General features: G+C 38.6%; 1 protein-coding gene across 1 annotated transcript; it reads left to right on the top strand.

The window, feature by feature from the left end:
- Positions 1-10,986: 10,986 nt before the first annotated feature.
- Positions 10,987-11,700, top strand: LOC143866883 (uncharacterized). The gene has a single exon (XM_077376035.1). The coding sequence runs from the start codon at positions 10,987-10,989 to the stop codon at positions 11,698-11,700; it is 714 nt and encodes a 237-aa protein (XP_077232150.1).
- The last annotated feature ends 8,276 nt before the right edge of the window (positions 11,701-19,976 follow it).

Raw genomic sequence — 19,976 nt, 5'->3', positions numbered from 1 at the left:
GCAATGTTGTCTTAGCACCAATGTGATCTACAACTTAGACAATCAAACACATTAGCGATCATAAATCACTTGTGTATTGGAATCATCAAAATAAGATGGAAATGCCAAGGTGGAAACCATTGGGCTTACAATCTCCCCCTTTTTTATGATGACAAACACAAGAGATTTTCCAATAAAAGCATACATATTTTCCTTACAATAGAATTCTCTCCCCCTTTGGCATCAATCAAAAAGATTGGGGTAAAAAGAGAAACAAAGGGATGAAATATTCAATTTAAAGCTCCCCATTTTTCAAGGAAAAAGAAAAACCTATAACTCCCCCTATTTAGAATTTTTATTCAACATGAGAGGGGATATTTTAATTATCCATAGAAAGATATTCAATTTTAGAGCAAGCCCCTAATCTAAGCACATATGATGAAAATCATATGGGGGCTTTGGGAACCCAAGCTTTCTTGGATCCACCCGCTATCCCTAATCTTAGATGCACATTGGAATTGGTAATGACCATTTATTCCACAATAATGGCATCTAACATGAGGGTTAGATACGCTAGTCCTATCATAACATGTATGTTTAGGTCTTTGACTAGTCTTCTTTAAGATTATGTCAATAATTTTGTCACCATTTAAGAATCCATGGAGATATAATCATTAAATTTTCATTATGAAGATGGGTTATTTGATTTAGAAAATCATTAAATTCATCTTCATAAGATTTGGAAGACCTTGCCACATCTTGGAGTTTTGCAATTTGGTAAGTTTTCTCATCCAAACAACCCTTAAGGGTTTCAATCTCAAGTTTAAAATTTTCAAGTTGTGCTTGAGATTTGAAAGAAGATTCATTTTTCAAAAAATTAAGTTCATTTTCTAATTTTGAAATGGATTTCATTTGAACTTTATTTTTAGAAATTTGAGAGTGTAAGGTTGAGCACAATTCATCATATGATATTTTTTCACTATCACTACTAGATGAATAACAAGAGGGGTTAGAACTTACCTCAACTTCATGGGAGAGTGCCATGAGGCAAAGATCATCCTTCTTTTCTTCCCCTTCACTTGAGCTTTGTCCCGAGGTGCTCAAAGCATCCCAACCGGCGGCAAGAGCCTTGTGCTTCTTCCAATCCTTCTTTCCCTTGTATTTTGAGGAGGATGACTTGAGAAGTGGACAATCCGGTCTTCTTGCAATTATAGCTACTTATTCCTCCTTCTACTTCACTTTCTTCTTCGTTTTATCCTTTTTATGTTTCTTTGTCCATAAGCTTTTAAATTTTCTTAAAGCTTCTTCTTCATCGCTATCCGCCTCGCTAGAGGATGATGAGTTTGCTTTAGAGGCTTTTAGAGCTAGAGATCCACTCTCTTTTTCTTTTTCTTTCGGCTTCTTCTCCTCTTGTCGGCTAGTGAGGAGCATCTCATGGGTGATGAGAGATCCTACAAGCTCCTCCATGGTTAGCGTCTTGAGATTCTTTGATTCTTGTATGACGGTTACTTTTGGATCCCAATATGGAGGAAGAGACCTAAGCAACTTACTCACAAGCTCATCAGTAGGATAAGATTTACCAAGATTTGCTAGTTCATTAGAAATTTTAGAAAAACGGGTATACATTTCGAAAATGCTTTCGTTTTGATCCATTCTAAACATTTCATATTTGCTCTTTAACAAGTTTATTTTGGAATCCTTGACTTGTGATGTTCCCTGATGGGTAACGGCAAGTGTATCCCAAATAACCTTGGCGGAATCAAAAAGAGCAACTCGATTAAACTCCTTCGTAGATAGGGCGCAAAACAAAGAATTTATAGCTTTGTAATTTAAATTTGCATGCCTTTTCTCTACGACATTCCATTCTTCAAATGGTTTGGAAGGCAACATGTATCCATTTTCAACAATGTGCCAAAGTTCCACATCTATCGAAAGAAGATAGATGCGCATCCTTGTTTTCCAATGTCCATAGTTGGACCCATCAAAGAAGGGAGGTCTAGTTGTGGAATGGTCCTCCGGAAGTCCGGTTCCTTTTCTATCCGCCATTTCACAATTAGAAAGTTGCCAAAGATCTTATGATCTTTCCCTTGTTGAAATTTTTTTTAAAAATTTACCAAAGATTTTAAGACATCAAAATCTTTTAAGAGCCAAGGCTCTGATACCAAGTGAAAATCCAAGGGTGGTCCCGAATTGGCAACAAATGAGGAGGGAAGAATTTAAGTTTCTAGCAAGTTTTAATTCTTTTGAAAACTCAAACCCAATTTTGGAAATTAAGAGATCAACAATAAAATTCAAGCACACAAGTTAAATCTAAAGTGCAAATGCCAATAAAGAGCAAGAGTAAGAGAGATTGCACCTGAGATTTAAAGTGGTTCGGTCCTCCAAACGCGAGGCCTACTTCACTCCACCAACCAAACCCGTTGATGGCTCCACTATGTGATCTTCTTAACTTCGGCGAAGATCGGTGCCGATTACAAATTCCGATTACCTTTAACCTTGGTGGCAATCTTCACCACGGAGAGTGGGCTACGCTTCTCCGAACACTCGCCCAATACAAGTTCTTTGAGTAAGAAAGAAAGAACAAAAAATCCCTCACAAGGGTTTACAACATGTAGAAGATGTACAAATTTAGCCTATGATCCAAATCCTAATCTTTAGAGGATGAGAGGCATAATCAAGTTTGATTCACTCTTTGGATGTTCAAATGAAGTTTTAGAGTGTTAGGAGTGATTATCTTGAAGTTTAGAATGCCCATATATAGAAAAACCAAAATATGACCGTTCAGTGGCATTGTGGTAATTCCTGAAAAATTCCCAACGGCTAAAAATCCGACCGTTATAGTGTTCTCGGAGTTCCGAGAATATTTCTCGAAGTTTCGAGAAATTCTCGGAGTTCCGAGAAAAAATCTCTGAGTTCCGGGAATACAAACAGAAGCGAGAAAATGTCTACTGGACCATTTCTCGGAGCTCCGAGGAATCTCTCGGAGTTCCGAGAAGCCTATGTCAAGCAGATTTTCACTTCTTGTTTTTGGGCTTCCAACTTTACACCAAGTTAGGATTGTTATGAGGGTTCCACATTGTTGGAAAACCATAAGGACAATCTCTTATATATTTAGGGTATGTGAGATTAACTCAATTATGCCTCTAAAATCTAAAACTAAGATTGGATCTTTTACAATCTAAATATGACTTTTGGTCTTCAATGGATTCTTCAAGTCTTCATTTGTCTTGGACTTCGATGTCTTTGGCCTTCATGATGTGGTCCAATGAGATCTTCTTGGCCTCAATCCAAGCAATGTTGTCTTAGCACCAATGTGATCTACAACTTAGACAATCAAACACATTAGTGATCATAAATCACTTGTGTATTGGAATCATCAAAATAAGATGGGAATGCCAAGGTGGAAACCGTTGGGCTTACAGATTGAGTTGTGGTTGTTTTAAACTATACCTCCACGTTTTACAAAACAGACCATCATAACTCTCACAACCCATTGACATTTTTGATTTGGACTTAAAATGAAAGAGTTGTGGATGTTTTACTCTCTACTACTATGTTTTTACTAAACAGAATATGACTCTCTCATCCCTTTCACTTTTTTGGAGCCGTTTGTTGCATTTGTAAGAAAACATCAAGATGAGATGAGAGAGACTGATTTTCATTTGATTTTGACTTAAACTGACACAGTTTTTATATGACGGGTGGCCGTGAAGTCTAAAAAATTAGGTACAACCCACTTTTTTTATGATCCAAACCGTTCATCTGTTTGGGCACAATGTAAATAGGTTGTGCCCCAAAAATCATTTCCATAAGATGATCCTAACCCTCCGATCTGTAGAAGATTCCCTAAATGATTTCGGGAAATCTCCATATTCAGATCAGAGGGTTAGGATCATCCTATGGAAATGATTTTTGGGGCACAACCTATTTACGTTAAGCCCAAACAGATGAACTCTTTGGATCATTAAAAAAACTGGGCCGTACCTACTTTTTTTAGGCTTCACGTGTTTTCACGGCCACCCATCATATAAACTCTGGTGGATGTTTTACTCTATACGTCCTCGTTTTACTAAAAAGACCATCATAACTCTCACATCCCTTTGACTTTTTTTGTGCCGTTTGTTGCGTTTGAAAGAAACTTCAAGATGAGCAGATGGAGACTAATTTCATTTGATTTGGACTTAAAATGAGAAAGCTATGGAAGTTTTACTCAATACCTCCATGTTTTTACTAAACAGACCATAACTCCCTTTGACATTTTTTGTTCCGTTGTTGCGTTTGAAAGAAAACTTCAAGATTAGCACATAGAGACTGATTTCATTTGATTTGGACTTAAAATGAAATAGTTATGGATGTGTTACTCTATACCTCCATGTTATTAAACAGACCATAATCTCTCATCCCTTCGACTTTTTTGTAGCCATTTGTTGCGTTTGTAAGAAAACCTAGAGATGAGAAGATAGAGACCGATTCGATTTGATTTTGAATTAAAATGACAGAGTTGTGGATGTTTTACTCTATACCTCCACATTGTACCAAAAAGACCATAACTCGCATCCCTTTGATATTTTTGGTGCCCTTAGTTACGTTTGAAAGAAAACATCAAGATGAGCATATTGAGATTATTTGATTTGATTTGATTTGAACTTAAAATGACATAGTTGTGTATGTTTTAACTCTATACGTCCATGTTTTTACTAAACAACCCATAACTCTCTCATCCCTTTGACATTTTTGGAACCGTTGTTGTGCTTGAAAGAAAACTTCAAGATGAGCACATAAAGACTGATTTCATTTGATTCGGACTTAAAATGAGAGAGTTGTGGATGTTTTACTCTATACCTTCATGTTTTTACTAAACAGACCATAACTCTCTCATCCCTTTGACTCTTTTGGTGTCGTTTGTTGTGTTTGAAAGAAAACTTCAAGATCAGCAGATAGAGACTGATTTCATTTGATTTGGACTTAAAATGAGAGAGTTATGCATGTTATGCATGTAACTGTCCCATCCCATTATCAGAAAGTCTTTGTTAAAGATTCAAGCTTCTATTGAGCAAGATCCAGCCAGCCCTCACCTCCTTGATCAGGAAGCTAAAATTAGAGTGGACCTGTAAAAATTCTCGTCCCTCGAAGAATCTTTTCTTAAGCAGAAATCCAGAGCCCAATGGCTTAAATTGGGAGACTCTAATTCAAAATTCTTTTACTCGCATCTGAAGGTAAGGCAAAACAAAAACAATATTCTTGCTATGAAAATAGGAGATGGCACTCAAACCACCGACCCTGTTGAGATCTCTTCCATTCTGATCAACCACTTCTCCAAGATTAAATCATGGGAAAATACAGACTGCTGCTGCCCCTGATCCAATTCGAAAACTGAATGTTGAGGACGCTGACATCTTATCCAAGCCAATATCATCAGAGGAGATTAAAGATGTGGTTTGGAAAACTAATGGAGATAAAGCTCCGGGTCCGGACGGCTTCAATGCCTCCTTTTTTTGCGCCTTCTAGTACCTTCTGGGAGATGAGTTCATTGCCGCCGTAAAAAAAAAAATTTAATCAGGTAAACTGCTTAAATCCGTTAATGCCACTTTCATATCCCTCATCCCAAAAGGCTCGGATAGCTCCTCCCCTTCTCAGTATCGTCCAATATCTCTCTGCACCTTTTTGTACAAAACGATAACAAAAATCCTAGCCAACCGACTTCGGACTGTCATTTCCAACCTCATCAGCCCATCTCAATCTGCATTTATTCGAGGTCGACAAATTCAAGACAATATCCTCCTCACCCATGATCTTCTCCACAGCTTTCACCTTCCCTCCCCCACCCCTTCCCCATGCGCCTGAAAATCGATCGCGTAAAAGCCTTTGACAACATCAACCGGCAAGCTCTGTTATCCTTCATGGCCAAGCAAGGATTTAACTCTGTCTGGTTAGGCTGGATAGAAGAATGCATCTCGAACCCTTCATTTTCTATCCTGGTTAATGGATCCCCCCAAGGCTTCTTCACTTCCTCTAATGGGCTTCGTCAAGGTGATCCCCTCTCTCCCCTCCTCTTCTCTATTTCCATGGAAATGCTCTCTGTCCTTCTTGAAAATGCCTCCTCCTCGAATGCCTTGTCTACTCCCTTTGTACAAGGCTCTCTAGCCATTACTCACCTGCTATTTGCAGATGATCTAATGATCTTTGCCAAGGGATCTACCCGAAATGCCTCCATTCTATCTTCTTGCCTGTCTTTGTTTCATAAGGTTTCTGGGATGGAGGCTAACCCCTCCAAATCTGAAATCTTTTTTCGGGGCACTATTCTCAGAGATAAACTTGAAATCCTGAAAACTCTGGGTTTCAAAGAAGGAACTCTTCCCATTAGATATCTCGGCCTCCCGTTGTTTACTTCCCCAAGACTTACTGTTTCTGACTGTGCTCCTCTTATCACTAAAGTCCGCAAGCGTATTGTCAGTTGGTCTAGCAAATGCCTAAGCCAAGCCGGTCGAATTGAGCTTGTTAAAACTGTGCTGAATAGTTTCATGATTTTTTGGTCTTCTGCTTTTGATATCCCCAAGGGGGTAATGGATTCGATTGAAAGAATTTTCAGGTCCTTCATCTGGGGAAGCTCGGAAGGAAAAAAATCGCATCACTCAATCTCGTGGGAAAAAATGTGCAGGCCTAAAAGTGAAGGAGGTATTGGAATTAGACTTCTCAGGGACATCAATGTCTCTCTTCGAATCAAGCAGGTATGGTCTATCATTGCTGCTAAGAATAACCTATGGGCCCGCTGGTTCTCTTTGAAATATATCAAAGCAAAAAACTTCTGGACCATTAACCTGCCTTTGAAACCTTCCTGGGGGATAAGAAGTATCATCAGGAGTAGACATCTGGCTAAACCCCACATCTGCTGCCTAGTGGGTAATGAAGCTGTCATTGATCTTTGGAACGAGCCTTAGCATCCGAGGGGTGTGATCTCGTCCCTCATATCCAGGCACAGATCAGATTCCTCCCTTTATTCTTTGAAGACTCTCGACCAGCTGCATCATGAAGGATCCTGGAATCCTATTCTGAACCTTGGTTCTCTATCTCAGGAAAAATCCCTTCTTTTGGAAGCCATCTTCAATAACTCTGCAATTAACTCTCCTATTTGGAAACCGACCAGCAGTGGTATTTTCTCTACCAAAAGTGGGTGGGATGTTACCAGACAGAAATTTGAAAAGCCGGCATGGGCTTCGCGAATTTGGTTCAGTGGGCATATTCCTCGGCACGCTCTTGTCTCTTGGAAAGCCCTCAATAATGGCCTAAGCACAACTGACAACTTCCCATTTCTTGACCCTTCTGTCAACAGAAGCTGTATCCTATGCAACTCAGGCCAAGAATCTGTTAACCATCTCTTTTTCCAATGTAGTTATTCGAAATGGGTTTGGAAATCAATTCTTGGGAAACTACAGCTATGGCGCAACCCTGAACCTGATCTTATTCAAGAAGAACTATGGATTGCTAACCACTTTAAAGGTGCCGGGCAATCTTCCACATTGGCGTTCATTGCTTTTGAAGCCTCAATTTACACCATCTGGATGGAGCGAAACCACAGAATCTTCCGCAAAACCTTTCTTCCCAACTCTGTCCTGCTGTCCGAAACTCTATCCCTGATACGAACAAAAATGTTAGGCCTAAACCTTACTGATGTGGACACCATAAGTAACAGGTCCATCACTGCCAACTTTGGTTGTCCTCTATTTCCCAAAATTCGTTCTCCTCAGGTCTGCTGTTGGCATAAACCGAATCAAGGGACTTTCAAAATTAACTCGGATGCTTCTCTAGACGCGGATGGGGGAGGTATGGGAGGTGCTATACGGGATAATAACGGTTTCCTCCTATCTATGTTTTCCGTTAATGTAGAGCAGGAGGAGATTCTTGCGCTGGAAATCAGGGCTGTGCTTGAAGGTCTTAGGCTGGCCTCATCTTGGGGTTTGACTAAGATTTGGATTGAAGTTGATTCTAAAACAGCAGCTGATATTATCATGGGCACCTCTAAACTCCCTGGAAATGCTTTACTCATATTCAGGTCATCCATCACTTTCTTTCCCGTTTAGTCCAATGGAAGGTTTCCCACATTTGGCGCGAAGGAAATAGTGTAGCAGACTACCTTTCTAAACGGAACTGCCCTTGCAAAGGTTATGGCCTCCCCCCTTTCCTGGCCCCCCTAGCTCTCCTTCTGCTATTAGACTCCGATAGGAGAGGGAGTGAGTACTCTAGATTGTAATTTTCATGTTTCGTCTTTTTGTCCTTTGGGTTTTCTGTTGTTGGGAGCTTGTTCCCTTTTTGTTGGCTTTTCACCCCCCTAGTTGTATCTCTTTTTATTTTCTAAAGCCTGGTTGGGGTCCTGCCTAACCCCTGCTTACTCATCAAAAAAAAAAACTGTCCCATCCCATTGACATTTTTTGGAGCAGTTTGTTGCGTTTGAAAGAAAAATCAAGATGGGAAGATTGAGACTGATTTTAATTGATTAGGACTTAAAGTGAGAGAATTATGGATGTTTTACTCAATACTTCCATGTTTCTAAACAGACCATAACTCTCTCATCCCATTGACTTTTTTGGAGCCATTTGTTGCGTTTGATAGAAAAAAATCAAGATGAGAAGATCAGGACTAATTTCATTTTATTTGAAAGACAACTTCATTTTATTTGGACTTAAATTGAGAGAGTTATGGATGTGTTACTCTATACCTCCATGTTACTAAACAGACCAAAACTCTTTCATCCCTTCAACTTTCTTGGGGCCGTTTGTAAGAAAACATAGAGATGAAATATAGAGACAGATTACATTTGATTTTGACTTAAAATGACTGAGTTGTGGATGTTTTACTCTATACCTCCACGTTTTACTAAAAGACCATAACTCTCACATCCCTTTGGCATTTTTTGTCCCGTTTGTTTCGTTTGAAAGAAAACATCAACATGAGCGGATAGAGACTGGATTGATTTAGACTTAAAATGACATAGTTGTGGTTGTTTTAACTCTATACGTCCATGTTTTTATAAAACAGACCATAACTCTCTTATCCCTTTGACATTTTTGGTGCCGTTGTTGCATTTGAAAGAAAACTTTAAGATGAGCAGATAGAGAATGATTTCATTTGATTCGGACTTACAATGAGAGAGTTGTGGATGTTCTACTCTATACCTCCATGTTTGGCTAAGCATACATTAACTCTCTCATCCCATTAACTTTTTTGGAGCCATTTGTTTCGTTTGAAAGAAAACATCAAGATGAGAAGATAGAGACTGATTTCATTTGATTTAGTGTTAAAATGAGAGAGTTATGAATGTTTTACTCTATACGTCCATGTTTCTAAACAGACCATAACTCTCTCACTCCATTGACTTTTTTGGAGCCGTTTGTTGCTTTTGAAAGAAAACATCAAGATGAGAAGATGTAGAGTGATTACATTTGATTTGAGCTTAAAATGATAGAGTTGTATTTGTTTACTCTATTTCTCCATGTTTTTACTAAACATAACAAAAAACTCTCTTCCCTTTCTCTTTTTTTGTGCCGTTTGTTGTGTTTGTAAGAAAACATCAAGATGAGAAGATAGAGACTGATTTCATTTGATTTTGGTTTAAAATGATTGTGGATGTTTTACTCTGTACCTCCACGTTTTACTAAACAGACCACATAACTCTCATCTCCCATTGACTTTTTTGGTACCTTTAATTGCGTTTGGAAGAAAACTTCAAGATGACCAGATGGAGGCTGATTTGATTTGATTTGGACCTAAAATGAGAAAGTCATGGAAGTTTTACTCGATACCTCCATGTTTTTACTAAACAAACGACAACTCTTTCATACCTTTTACATTTTTGGTGTCTTTGTTGCGTTTGAAAAAAAACTTCAAGATGAGTACATAGAGACTCATTTCATTAAATTTGGACTTAAAATGAAAGAGTTATGGATGTGTTAATCTATACCTCCATGTTACTAAACAGACCATAATTCTCTCATCCCTTTGACTTTTTTGAAGCCATTTTGTTGTGCTCGTAAGAAAACATAGAGATGAGAAGATAGAGACTGATTCCATTTTATTTTGACTTAAAATCCCAGAGTTGTGGTTGGTTTACTATATACCACCACGTTTTACAAAAAAGACCATAACTCTCACACCCCTTTGATATTTTTTGTGCCATTTGTTGCGTTTGAAAGAAAATTTCAAGATGAGCGGATGGATACTGATTTGATTTGATTTGGGCTCACAATGAAGTAGTTGTGGAAGTTTAACTCTATACATCCATGTTTTTTTCTAAAAAGACCACACCTCACTCATCATTGCCCATAAAAAAAAAACTCTCTCATCATCCCTTTGACAGTTTTGGAGCTGTTGTTGAGTTTGAAAGAAAACTTCAGGATGAGCAGATACAGACTGATTTCATTTGATTTGGACTTAAAATGAGAGAGTTAAGCATATTTCATTCTATACCTCTATGTTACTGAACATACCATAATTATCTCATCCCATTGACTTTTTTAGAGCTATTTGTTGCTTTTGAAAGAAAACATCAAGATGAGACGGTAGAGTCATTGCATTTGATTTGGACTTACAATGACAAAATTATGGATTTTTACTCTATTCCTCCATGTTTTAACTAAACAAAACATAACTCCCTCTTCCCTTTCACTTTTTTGGACCCGTTTATTGCGTTTGTAATACAGCTGGGCCTCTTCCATATGGTGCAAAGGTCACATTCCAAAATACAGCTTCACTGCATGGCAGGCTATACAAAATAGATTGGCCACCCGTGATAGACTCATCTTCCTGGGTACCATTAATGACACTCGGTGTCTGTTATGCAACTCTGACAGAGAAGATGTTAACTACTTATTCTTCCAATGTGCCTATTCGGCTTGGATATGAAGATCTGTTTTAAGGCGCTTCAACCAGAGAAGAAGACCTAAAAAGCTGATTCTTGAAGAAGAAGAGTGGATTAGATCCCACTTCAGAGGTAAGGGTCAATGTTTTACAACTATGAGAATTGCCTTTTCAGCAGCTATTTATCACATTTGGGGCGAGCGTAATGCCCGTATCCACGGAGAACCGCACAACCATAAACAAGCACTCCTAAGGAGGATCCTGGGATGTATTAGGGACATAATTTTATTCTTAAAGCTTCCTGATGAACCCTCTAGCAGAAATTTTTGGTTTGCAAAGATGCTTAAGTTCCCTCTGTTTACTATGGAGCGTCCTCACAAAGAATGTATCTGGGTAAAACCTGATAATACTGTTATTAAACTGAACTTGGATGCCTCCATTGTTGGCGATAATGCAGGTATTGGAGGCCTCCTCCCAAACGCTAATGGCATCCTGATGGGTCTATATTCCATTAACGTGGCCCCAAAACCTATCCACATCCTGAAGATGGAAGCCATCATGCATGGGTTGTTGCTTGCAAAATCCAAAGGGATCACTGATGTATGGATTGAAGCAGACTCGATGGATGCTGTGAGGATCATCAATGGGGAATTCGACTGCCCTTGGCAAGCAATCCCTATGCTGAAAAAAATTAAAGTGATCCTTAGGGACTTCGATAAATGGTTCTTAACCCATGTATGGCGTGAGGCTAACAGTGCGGCAGACTATCTTTCTAAATTTGACTGCCCTTGTAAGGGGATGGACATAGAGTCTATGGCCATTCTCCAAGCCCTTTTGGACCTTGTTCAGCAAGACTTTTTGGGGACTTGATATGTGCGTGTATAATTGTTTCTTATTGTTTTAATATACTCTGGTCGGGGTCTGCCTAACCCCAGCTTGCCCATCAAAAAAAAAAATGTTGCGTTTGTAAGAAAACATCAAGATAAGAAGATAGTGTTGGAGAGCTTGCCCGTTGTTTCGTTTGAAAGTAAACTTCAAGATGAGCACACAGAGAATGATTTCATTTGATTCAGACTTAAAATGAGAGAGTGTTGGATGTTTTACTCTATACCTCCATATTTTTACTAAACAGACCATAACTCTCTTATCCTGTTGACTCTTTTGATGTCGTTTGTTGAGTTTGAAAGAAACCTTCAGCATGAGTAGATAGAGACTGATTTTATTTGATTTTGACTTAAAATGAGCATGTTTTACTCTATACCCTCATGTTACTAAACATACCATAACTGTCTAATCCCATTGACTTTTTTGGAGCTGTTTGGTGCGTTTGAAAGAAAACATCAACATGAGCATCTAAGAGACTGATTTCAATTAATTTGGACTCAAAATGAGAGAATTATGTATGTTTTACTCTATACCTCCATGTTTATAAACAGACAACGACTCTCTCATCCCATTGACTTTTTTGGAGCTGTTGTTGTATTTAAAAGAAAAACATCAAGATAAGAAGATATAGATTGATTTCATTTGATTTGGACTTAAATGAAAGAGTTGTGGATGTTTCACTCTATACCTCCATGTTTTTACTAAACAGAATATAACTCACTCATCCCTTTGACTTTTTTGGAGCTGTTTGTTGTATTTGAAAGAAAACTTCAGGATGAGAAGATATATAATGATTTCAATTGATTTTGACTTAAAATGAGACAGTTATGGATGTTTTACTCTATACCTCCATGTTTTTACTAAACAGAACATAACTTTCTCATCCCATTAACTTTCTTGGAATTGTTCATTGCGTTTGAAAGAAAACATCAAGATGAGAAGATAGAGACTGATTTCATTTGATTTGGAGTTAAAATGAGAGTTATGGATGTTTTACCCTAAACCTCCATGTTTCAAAACTAACCATAACTCTCTCATCCCATTGACGTTTTTGGAGCTGTTTGTTGCGTTTGAAAGAAAACATCAAGATGAGAAGATATAGACTGACTACATTTGATTTGAACTTAAAATGAAAGAGTTTTGTTTGTTTTACTCTATATCTCCGTGTTTTTACTAAAAGTTACTGTAGACACCCCATTTTGACCGAACCCCAAACTACCATTTTGAATAAAAAGTCCTTCAAATAGATGAATTAGTGTCCGAAAATTCATTTTCGGATAGTTTATAATCCCAAGTAAGTCATTGTAAAATTTCGTGGAAAATGGGCGAAAAGTTGTTCATAAAAATACACTAGTGGTGGGGTTGTTCCAAGAGTGAATAGGGGGTATCATTTCTATCTATGACCATTTTTAACCTAGACCACCCCTTAAGGCAAAAAGGTTCCTCAAATTCATGAGATGGGTAGCTGTCCATAGAAGAAATATGAGAAGCAAAATATATCCTGTTTTTTTATACCCCTTTTCTTGCCCTAGGTCCACCCTTATAAAATAAAAAAAACCAGAGAAAAATTCATCACAGGGCACTTTATTTCGAGAGTTCCTTAGTAGAGCTGTCCTTCATGTGGAGATCCAAAGGACCGACGAGGACTCGTCTCCCGCCACCTCCTCGGATCGGGGTTCACAGGCTGGCGACTCTGCTGGGGAGTTCTTGAAATATTGCCTAACTCTGCTAAAAATGCTATTTTAATTACTTTTGAAGAAATTTGGGCCAAAATCAAGTCAAATGGGAACCTTTTCGTTAGAATCCAAGGTCACCAAGTAGGTGTGTAATAAAACAAGGGTTCACACACTTCACTTCATGTTTTATTTATTTTTATTTTTTATTTTGTTATATATATATATATATATATATATATATATATATATATATATATATATATATATATATATATATATATATTAGAGTTGGCCTCCGGATGTAGATACAGTTGGGCCTGACAGGAGGTGATTACCTGGTCGGGGCACTGGCTGAGATCTACACCCATCATATGCAGCCAATGAGCAATGATCCATTAACTCTGTACATCGCTAGATCATTTGTGATGTACAATAGAGCATGGATCAGCATAGGCACCCTTTAGTGTATATTGGGGCCATACTTTGACACAATTATATATATATATATATATATATATATATATATAGGACGTACATGTGCGACTAGCACATGTGAACGTAATTATGCCCTGGCCTTAACCCATTTAGTATAGGAGAGTGGTTCGCCTTATGCGGCCACTCGCTACGTTGTTTAGACACTCACCAGTCAGTTTTGAATCGAGACTTTCTTGACTCCGCTAGATTGGTTGGTGCCCTTGGCTAGGATATATATTTGTATATATCTATATTTATTGATTATTAGATTATGGCCTACTTATTTAGTGAGGTTTCCTTATCTAATTCAATCAATTTTTTACATTTATCTTTCAGATCTAGACCTGGTCAGTAGCATCTACTTGCCACTCCTATGGCCATGGCATTCCTTGATCCCTTGTTATCCATTTTATTTAAATTCTATGATCTTAATCACACTCTTTGTGCTACCTGTTAGACCAGGGCTTGTCTATCAGTAAAGTTTTTTGGTCTAACTATTAGCTACATCCTTTCATTCTCTAATCTTCTGACCTGGTCAGTATTTTTCCTTTGTCATTATTCTGACCATGGTCTGCCTTTCGTCTCTCGAGTGTATAGTTGTGTCGTTCCTTTATACATATTTTATTTGCTGAGTCGATTTACAGTTTTGCCATCTTCTTGTACATACCTTATTCGTTGAGTCGATCGTTTAGATTAGGACCCATTTTCAGTGGGTATTCTTGGTCTAATTCACCTTATTTACATTCTTTTGACATGGTTGGTGGCATTTCTTTTATCATTGTTGTGATTGTAATCTGTCTTTTAATTCTCGGATTGTACAAGATCTCTTGTGTATATCCTGTTATGTTGATTGATTAGATTAGAACTCATTTCTAGTGGGGAATTCCTGGTTTAATCAATTATATTTACATTCTTTCAGATTGACTTGATTGGTGGCTTGTACTTGTAGCTCTCATGGCCACAGTTTATTCATTACTCTTTGATTGTGTATCCATTCTTTTATTGTATCATAGATTCATGTTGTGTATTTATTACTCATTAGGTTAGATTCTTGTTTGTTTACCTGTTTTGTCTTAGATTTAGTCGATGGCTTGTTTGCTATCTCTATAGCCATGATCTATCTTTCGGTCTTTTGGTCGCAAATCCGACCCATGACCAAGCGTCATCATTCATGGTCATTCTTTCATTTGATTACATCTCCTTGGTGACCATATTCTGTTTACTGACTGTCTGCTTATCTTGCCATCATTATTTGAGTGCAAGTATCCTTGCTGAGAGTCCTGCATTACCGAGTTTCTATTCATTTACCCTTATGTTTTGTTATGGGGATCTCGTTATATAGCCGTCATACTGCCGGATTTTACCCAACACATTTTCAGTGTGATTGTTATCCTTTAGGGTTATTGATAAACCATGACTTTACCGTACCACGATTCTTTTGTAAGGCCGTCATACTGCCGGATTTTATCCAAGATATTTTGAGTGTAACCGCTTTCTTTTAGGGATATCGATAAATCATAGCCATGACCCTTCTTACAATTGTTATGCTGCTGATTCTTACCCAAAAGGGAGGGATTTTTTTGTATTATCTCTTGTTTCAACTTGTGTATAACATTTTCATGAGATTGCCTCATACTAAAATCAGTGTTTGTCAATTCCATGACAGGAGTCTGACCTAATTGACTTCACCCATTTGCTGCACTAGTTTCTTTTCACCCCGTTCAGGCAAAATGGCCATATCTGTGGATTCCCTAAAAGAAATGACGGAGAACCTATGTAGGGAGATGTTGAGTATGAAGGAGGAAATGGCTCAGTTAAAAACCCAACCTAATGAGAGATCTGTGACTTCTGAGGACTCCAGGGTCCAAACTCACCATCTTATGACCCTTCATATTGGTGATTCCAAAGAACAACTTGTTTAAGAGAAGTGGTTTCCATCTCTCACTGCTGTAGAAAAGGAGGAAGAACTTGCTAAAGAGGTTAAGAAGTTGCCTCCTATTATCCCTGTTCCTCTCCCAGCTGTAATAGCACATATCGATGATTCTAAAGACAAGGAACACGTTGAAGAGAAGCTGTCTCCCATCTTCCACTTCAGTAGGAAAGGTGAAAAAACATGTTAAGGAGATAAAAAAATTGACCCTTGATCATCAAGACATGAAGAATCCAAAAAGTGATAGCAAACCAGTTGCTAATTCTAAAAAGATCAGTGGTATTGAGTCATCCCATCAAGCATCTCAAGCTGTCGTGCATAAGTCTGATCAAGAGGAAGGGAAATCAGCACGTAAGCCTGAGAAGAAGTTCACTCCATTACCGAGACCTCCAGCAGTCATTCTCCGGAAACTGGTTAGGGATGGACAGTTGAAACTCATTGCTCCGAAGCAACCACCTAAGGTTCTTCCAAGATTCTACAACATGGTTGAATTCTGCGAATACCACCAAGGACTTGGTCATATCACCAATCGTTGTCGCTGCCTCAGATTTGCGATCCTAGACCTATGGATAGGGATCGTCCCATTTGGCCCGGATTTGATGTCATTCAGAATCCTTTGCCAGATGTTGCAATTCCTTCAGCTGTTACTAAAACTAACTTAACGGTTGAGCCTTTTGAAGATCCCATTATCATATCCCATTCCACTTTTGAGTTAGGGAGTTCCTCATTTGCAAACTTGGGAATGTTAGAGTTTGAAATGTCAGGAGGTGGTTATATGCGAGGGAGATCGTCACCGATGCCAGCTATTGAAGATCAGCCAGATCAACAGGATCTACACCAGGGTTGGACTCCCCAGTCATCCATCATGAAGGAAGGAGTACTACCCATAAACTTTCAGTGTCGGTGCATTACTGACAAAGAAGTGTCCTGTTTTGTTAGGTTTGTCTTTCCTTGAGTGTACACCAACTTTCTTCTTTCAAAGTTGGGAAGTCTTACTGTGTCGATGTCACAAAAAAATGTCATGTTTGTCAGTCTTGTTCATTCAGAGTCAATGTTTCGTCTTCTGTCAAAAATGATGTAGAGCCCACTGAGGCGCGTCAAAAAAATAAAATAAAAATATCATGTTTGTCAATCGTGTTCATTTAGAGTCCGTATTTTGTCTTCTGTTAAGTCAGATATAGAGCCCATTGAGGCACGTCCATAATCATCAATGTATTTGAAGTTTCCAATTCAATAAAGTTTGATTTCAATGTTATCTGTATTCTTATGATTCACTCTTAGATTTAATGTTTAAATAACTAAAGACACCCTTCTTTGATGAGAATGTAGAAGTAATTTCCCTCGAGATCTGAAAAGGTCAAACGAGAGAAAGAGGCGTCTAGCATAACCACTTAAAGAAGAAATCGAAGCTATCGATAGTGATTTCGAAATCCAAAGCTTGGGAAAGAAGGATTGGCAAAACTTTATCTCCCGAGGAGCGCGAGGAATTGATAAACCTGTTTAGAGGGGTTCAGGGTAGTCTTGCTTGATCCTCTAAGGATAAACCAGCTAAATGCCCTGTCGTTGTGCAAAGCAAGACTCCATCGGCTTCAGACACCTAGTTGAAGAGCTAAATCTTAGAGATATGAACATCAGACATCCAGTGAAGCTGATGAGAACATTGAGAGAAGACTTTCAAATACAAAGTCGTATTCATAGAACTAGATCCCCAAAAGAACACTTGGGTTGTATATTTTGATGGGATTTCAAGTCATAGTATCGAGGGAATAGGGACAATTCTTACGTCCAAAAGAAAGAACGCATCCAAAAGAAACAAAAACATGAGAAAGGGACAAGAAGGAGAAAGGAATGTGTCCCTAAGACAACTCCTTAAGAATGTCAAAGACCCAGATGATGGAGTCTATGGATAGATTGCATATGGGAATCGTCTTCAGCATTTGGAGACTAATGAGAGCTGTTGAGTCTTAAGCATAATGTCAAGATCTCTGAGACGAGTATGAATTTAAGTGGAGCATTGTGGTTGAAGTCTTGCCTGCAATACCGCCAGACTCCTCAACAAAAACATTCAAAGCCATTGAACCTTACTCCTTAAGAGCTTGCACGGCAAAACACCTGGAGGCCATCCTTGGACGTTTGAGCCTTTATAGCCAAAATCCTAACATTTAAAAAAATTCTTTTGCGAACTCTTTGAGCCGAAAGTAACTTCAAACATTTTTTTTAACCACATTATAAACCCGGGGCATTATGCACCCGAACTACGTCAGATCTGATCCCCAACTCTTCAGGGCTACGTAGGCAGCCTGATTAATTCAGGTTCGGTCAACCTTTCGGATGAAAGCAAAATTTCCCTTTCAATATTTTTGAACCTTAAAGCTAAACCATTCTTTGCTAAACCCAAAAAGGGCGAACTACACGGATCTGATCCTCCATTTTTAGGGTATGTAGGTAGTCTGGCAAAATCAGATTCGGTCCAAATCGTTTGAACTTTAGATATTTAACCCTTTTGAACCCAAGCCTACCTAGAAAGTCCTTCTGGTGAAACAAGCAAAGGTTCGAGGCAAATGAAACAAAAACAGAAAGAAAAGAAAAGAACGAGAGTCTGAAGACCTACTAGGTTGAAAATCCGAAAGGGCAACCTAGGCCAAAGTGAAAGTCATGTACTTGCTAAGTCAACAACCAAAGGGGTTGGCTTATGCAAAGTAAGGGTAGCGGTCTGCTAGATTGAAAACTTGAAGAGGCAATCTAGTCAGGGGCAAAGACTTCCCATGAAGAAAGAAGTTCCTCGGTTACGAAGTATTTCAAAGTTTGAGTAGTATGAGAATTCCAGGCAAAAGCTGAGACAAGTGGTTTGCAAGACCAGAAACCTGGAATGCAATAATCATGAGTTCCCACCAAAGAGAGAAGTTGAAGAGATGGAAAAACAATCACTACAGAGGGTAGAATCCCGAATCCGAGTAGTGTCGGCGAGACTTTCTTTGATATCCTTCTAAACTAGGGGCATTAAGACTGAGCAATCCGAAGGAGGTAATAACCATGACGAAAATCCTGATGGAGGAAATTAGTGCCTCTTGACATGATTTTTAAAATTATTTTGAGAGTGGCTAGCCTTACAACAAAAAAAGACATCAGATCTAAGGGTGAATCAAAAGTGAGTCGAGTCCCTTTGAATAAGGTAAATCTTCTTTGAAAGAGTCCTTGGGAGTCTGTTCCTCATTCTTATCCGTTTTTCTTTCAAGGTCCAAAGTTGTTCGGCACTGAAAGAATGGGTGTATACCTTCCGAAATGCGAAGAAAACTCTGAGTAAATCTTGATTTAGGAATCAAAAGGGCAAGAGATATATTGTTCAGACATGATGGAGACATCGAACCTCAAGTGCGGTCAATGAAAGGAGGAAACCTCAAGATGAAAGGAGAAATTTTTGAGCTTAGCCGTTATCCTATCTTTATTCCAAAGAAAAAAACCATGCAAATCCAAATTTCCCTTACCTATCCTAGTTCTATTTTCCTAAGACTCTTGTCATGGAAGTACAATACACTAGAGGTATCTTTTATGACTTGCATCATAAAAGATATCAAACTGTGGACCCCGATCTGGAGGAGGCGGCGAAAGAATGAGTCCCCCGTCGGTCCTTTGGATCACCACATGAAAGAGAGCTCTACTAGGAGAACTCTACCAAGGAACTCTCAAAATAGGTGCCACCCTCATAGCATAGCACGATCGATAAAAATGAATGAGATACCTCTTGATCCGGAGTCAGGGCTCGAAACCAAGACATACCTAAAATAACTCAGAGTCGCCATTCATGGATAGGCCATGGAACCCAAAAATAAAATTCTCTGCGCAATGGATAACTAGAAATATATATGGGCCCTTGCTTGATTACGGATGAGGAAGGTCTGAAGAGCATCTCAATCCGTCCAAGTGCAAGCACTTGGTCTCTTATGCCACTTATTATTAACTTTGAAAAGTTTTGGGCCAAAATCATGTGAAATGGGAACAAATATCCCCACGAGAACATCTACCTAAACATGCATGACCCGGGGATAGAAATAACAAGCACACACAAAATAATAGAAGATAAGTGTCACCTAAGCATAGCTAAGTTATGAGTAATGGGTATCTAAGTTCTGGTGGACAAACACATGCATGCTACTGCTAAAGGTATAAGGTCTGTATAGGAA

Source organism: Tasmannia lanceolata, unplaced genomic scaffold (assembly GCF_043159265.1).
Source record: "Tasmannia lanceolata isolate RefF3 unplaced genomic scaffold, GAP_Taslan_0.1 ptg000174l, whole genome shotgun sequence".
Taxonomy (NCBI): domain Eukaryota; kingdom Viridiplantae; phylum Streptophyta; class Magnoliopsida; order Canellales; family Winteraceae; genus Tasmannia; species Tasmannia lanceolata.
The sequence above is the reverse complement of the archived record's forward strand: the minus strand, read 5'-3'. Positions and strand labels throughout refer to the sequence as shown.

Excerpts from the sequence above, each read along its gene's own strand:
- LOC143866883 (XM_077376035.1), top strand. The coding sequence starts at position 10,987 with ATGAGAATTGCCTTTTCAGCAGCTATTTATCACATTTGGGGCGAGCGT.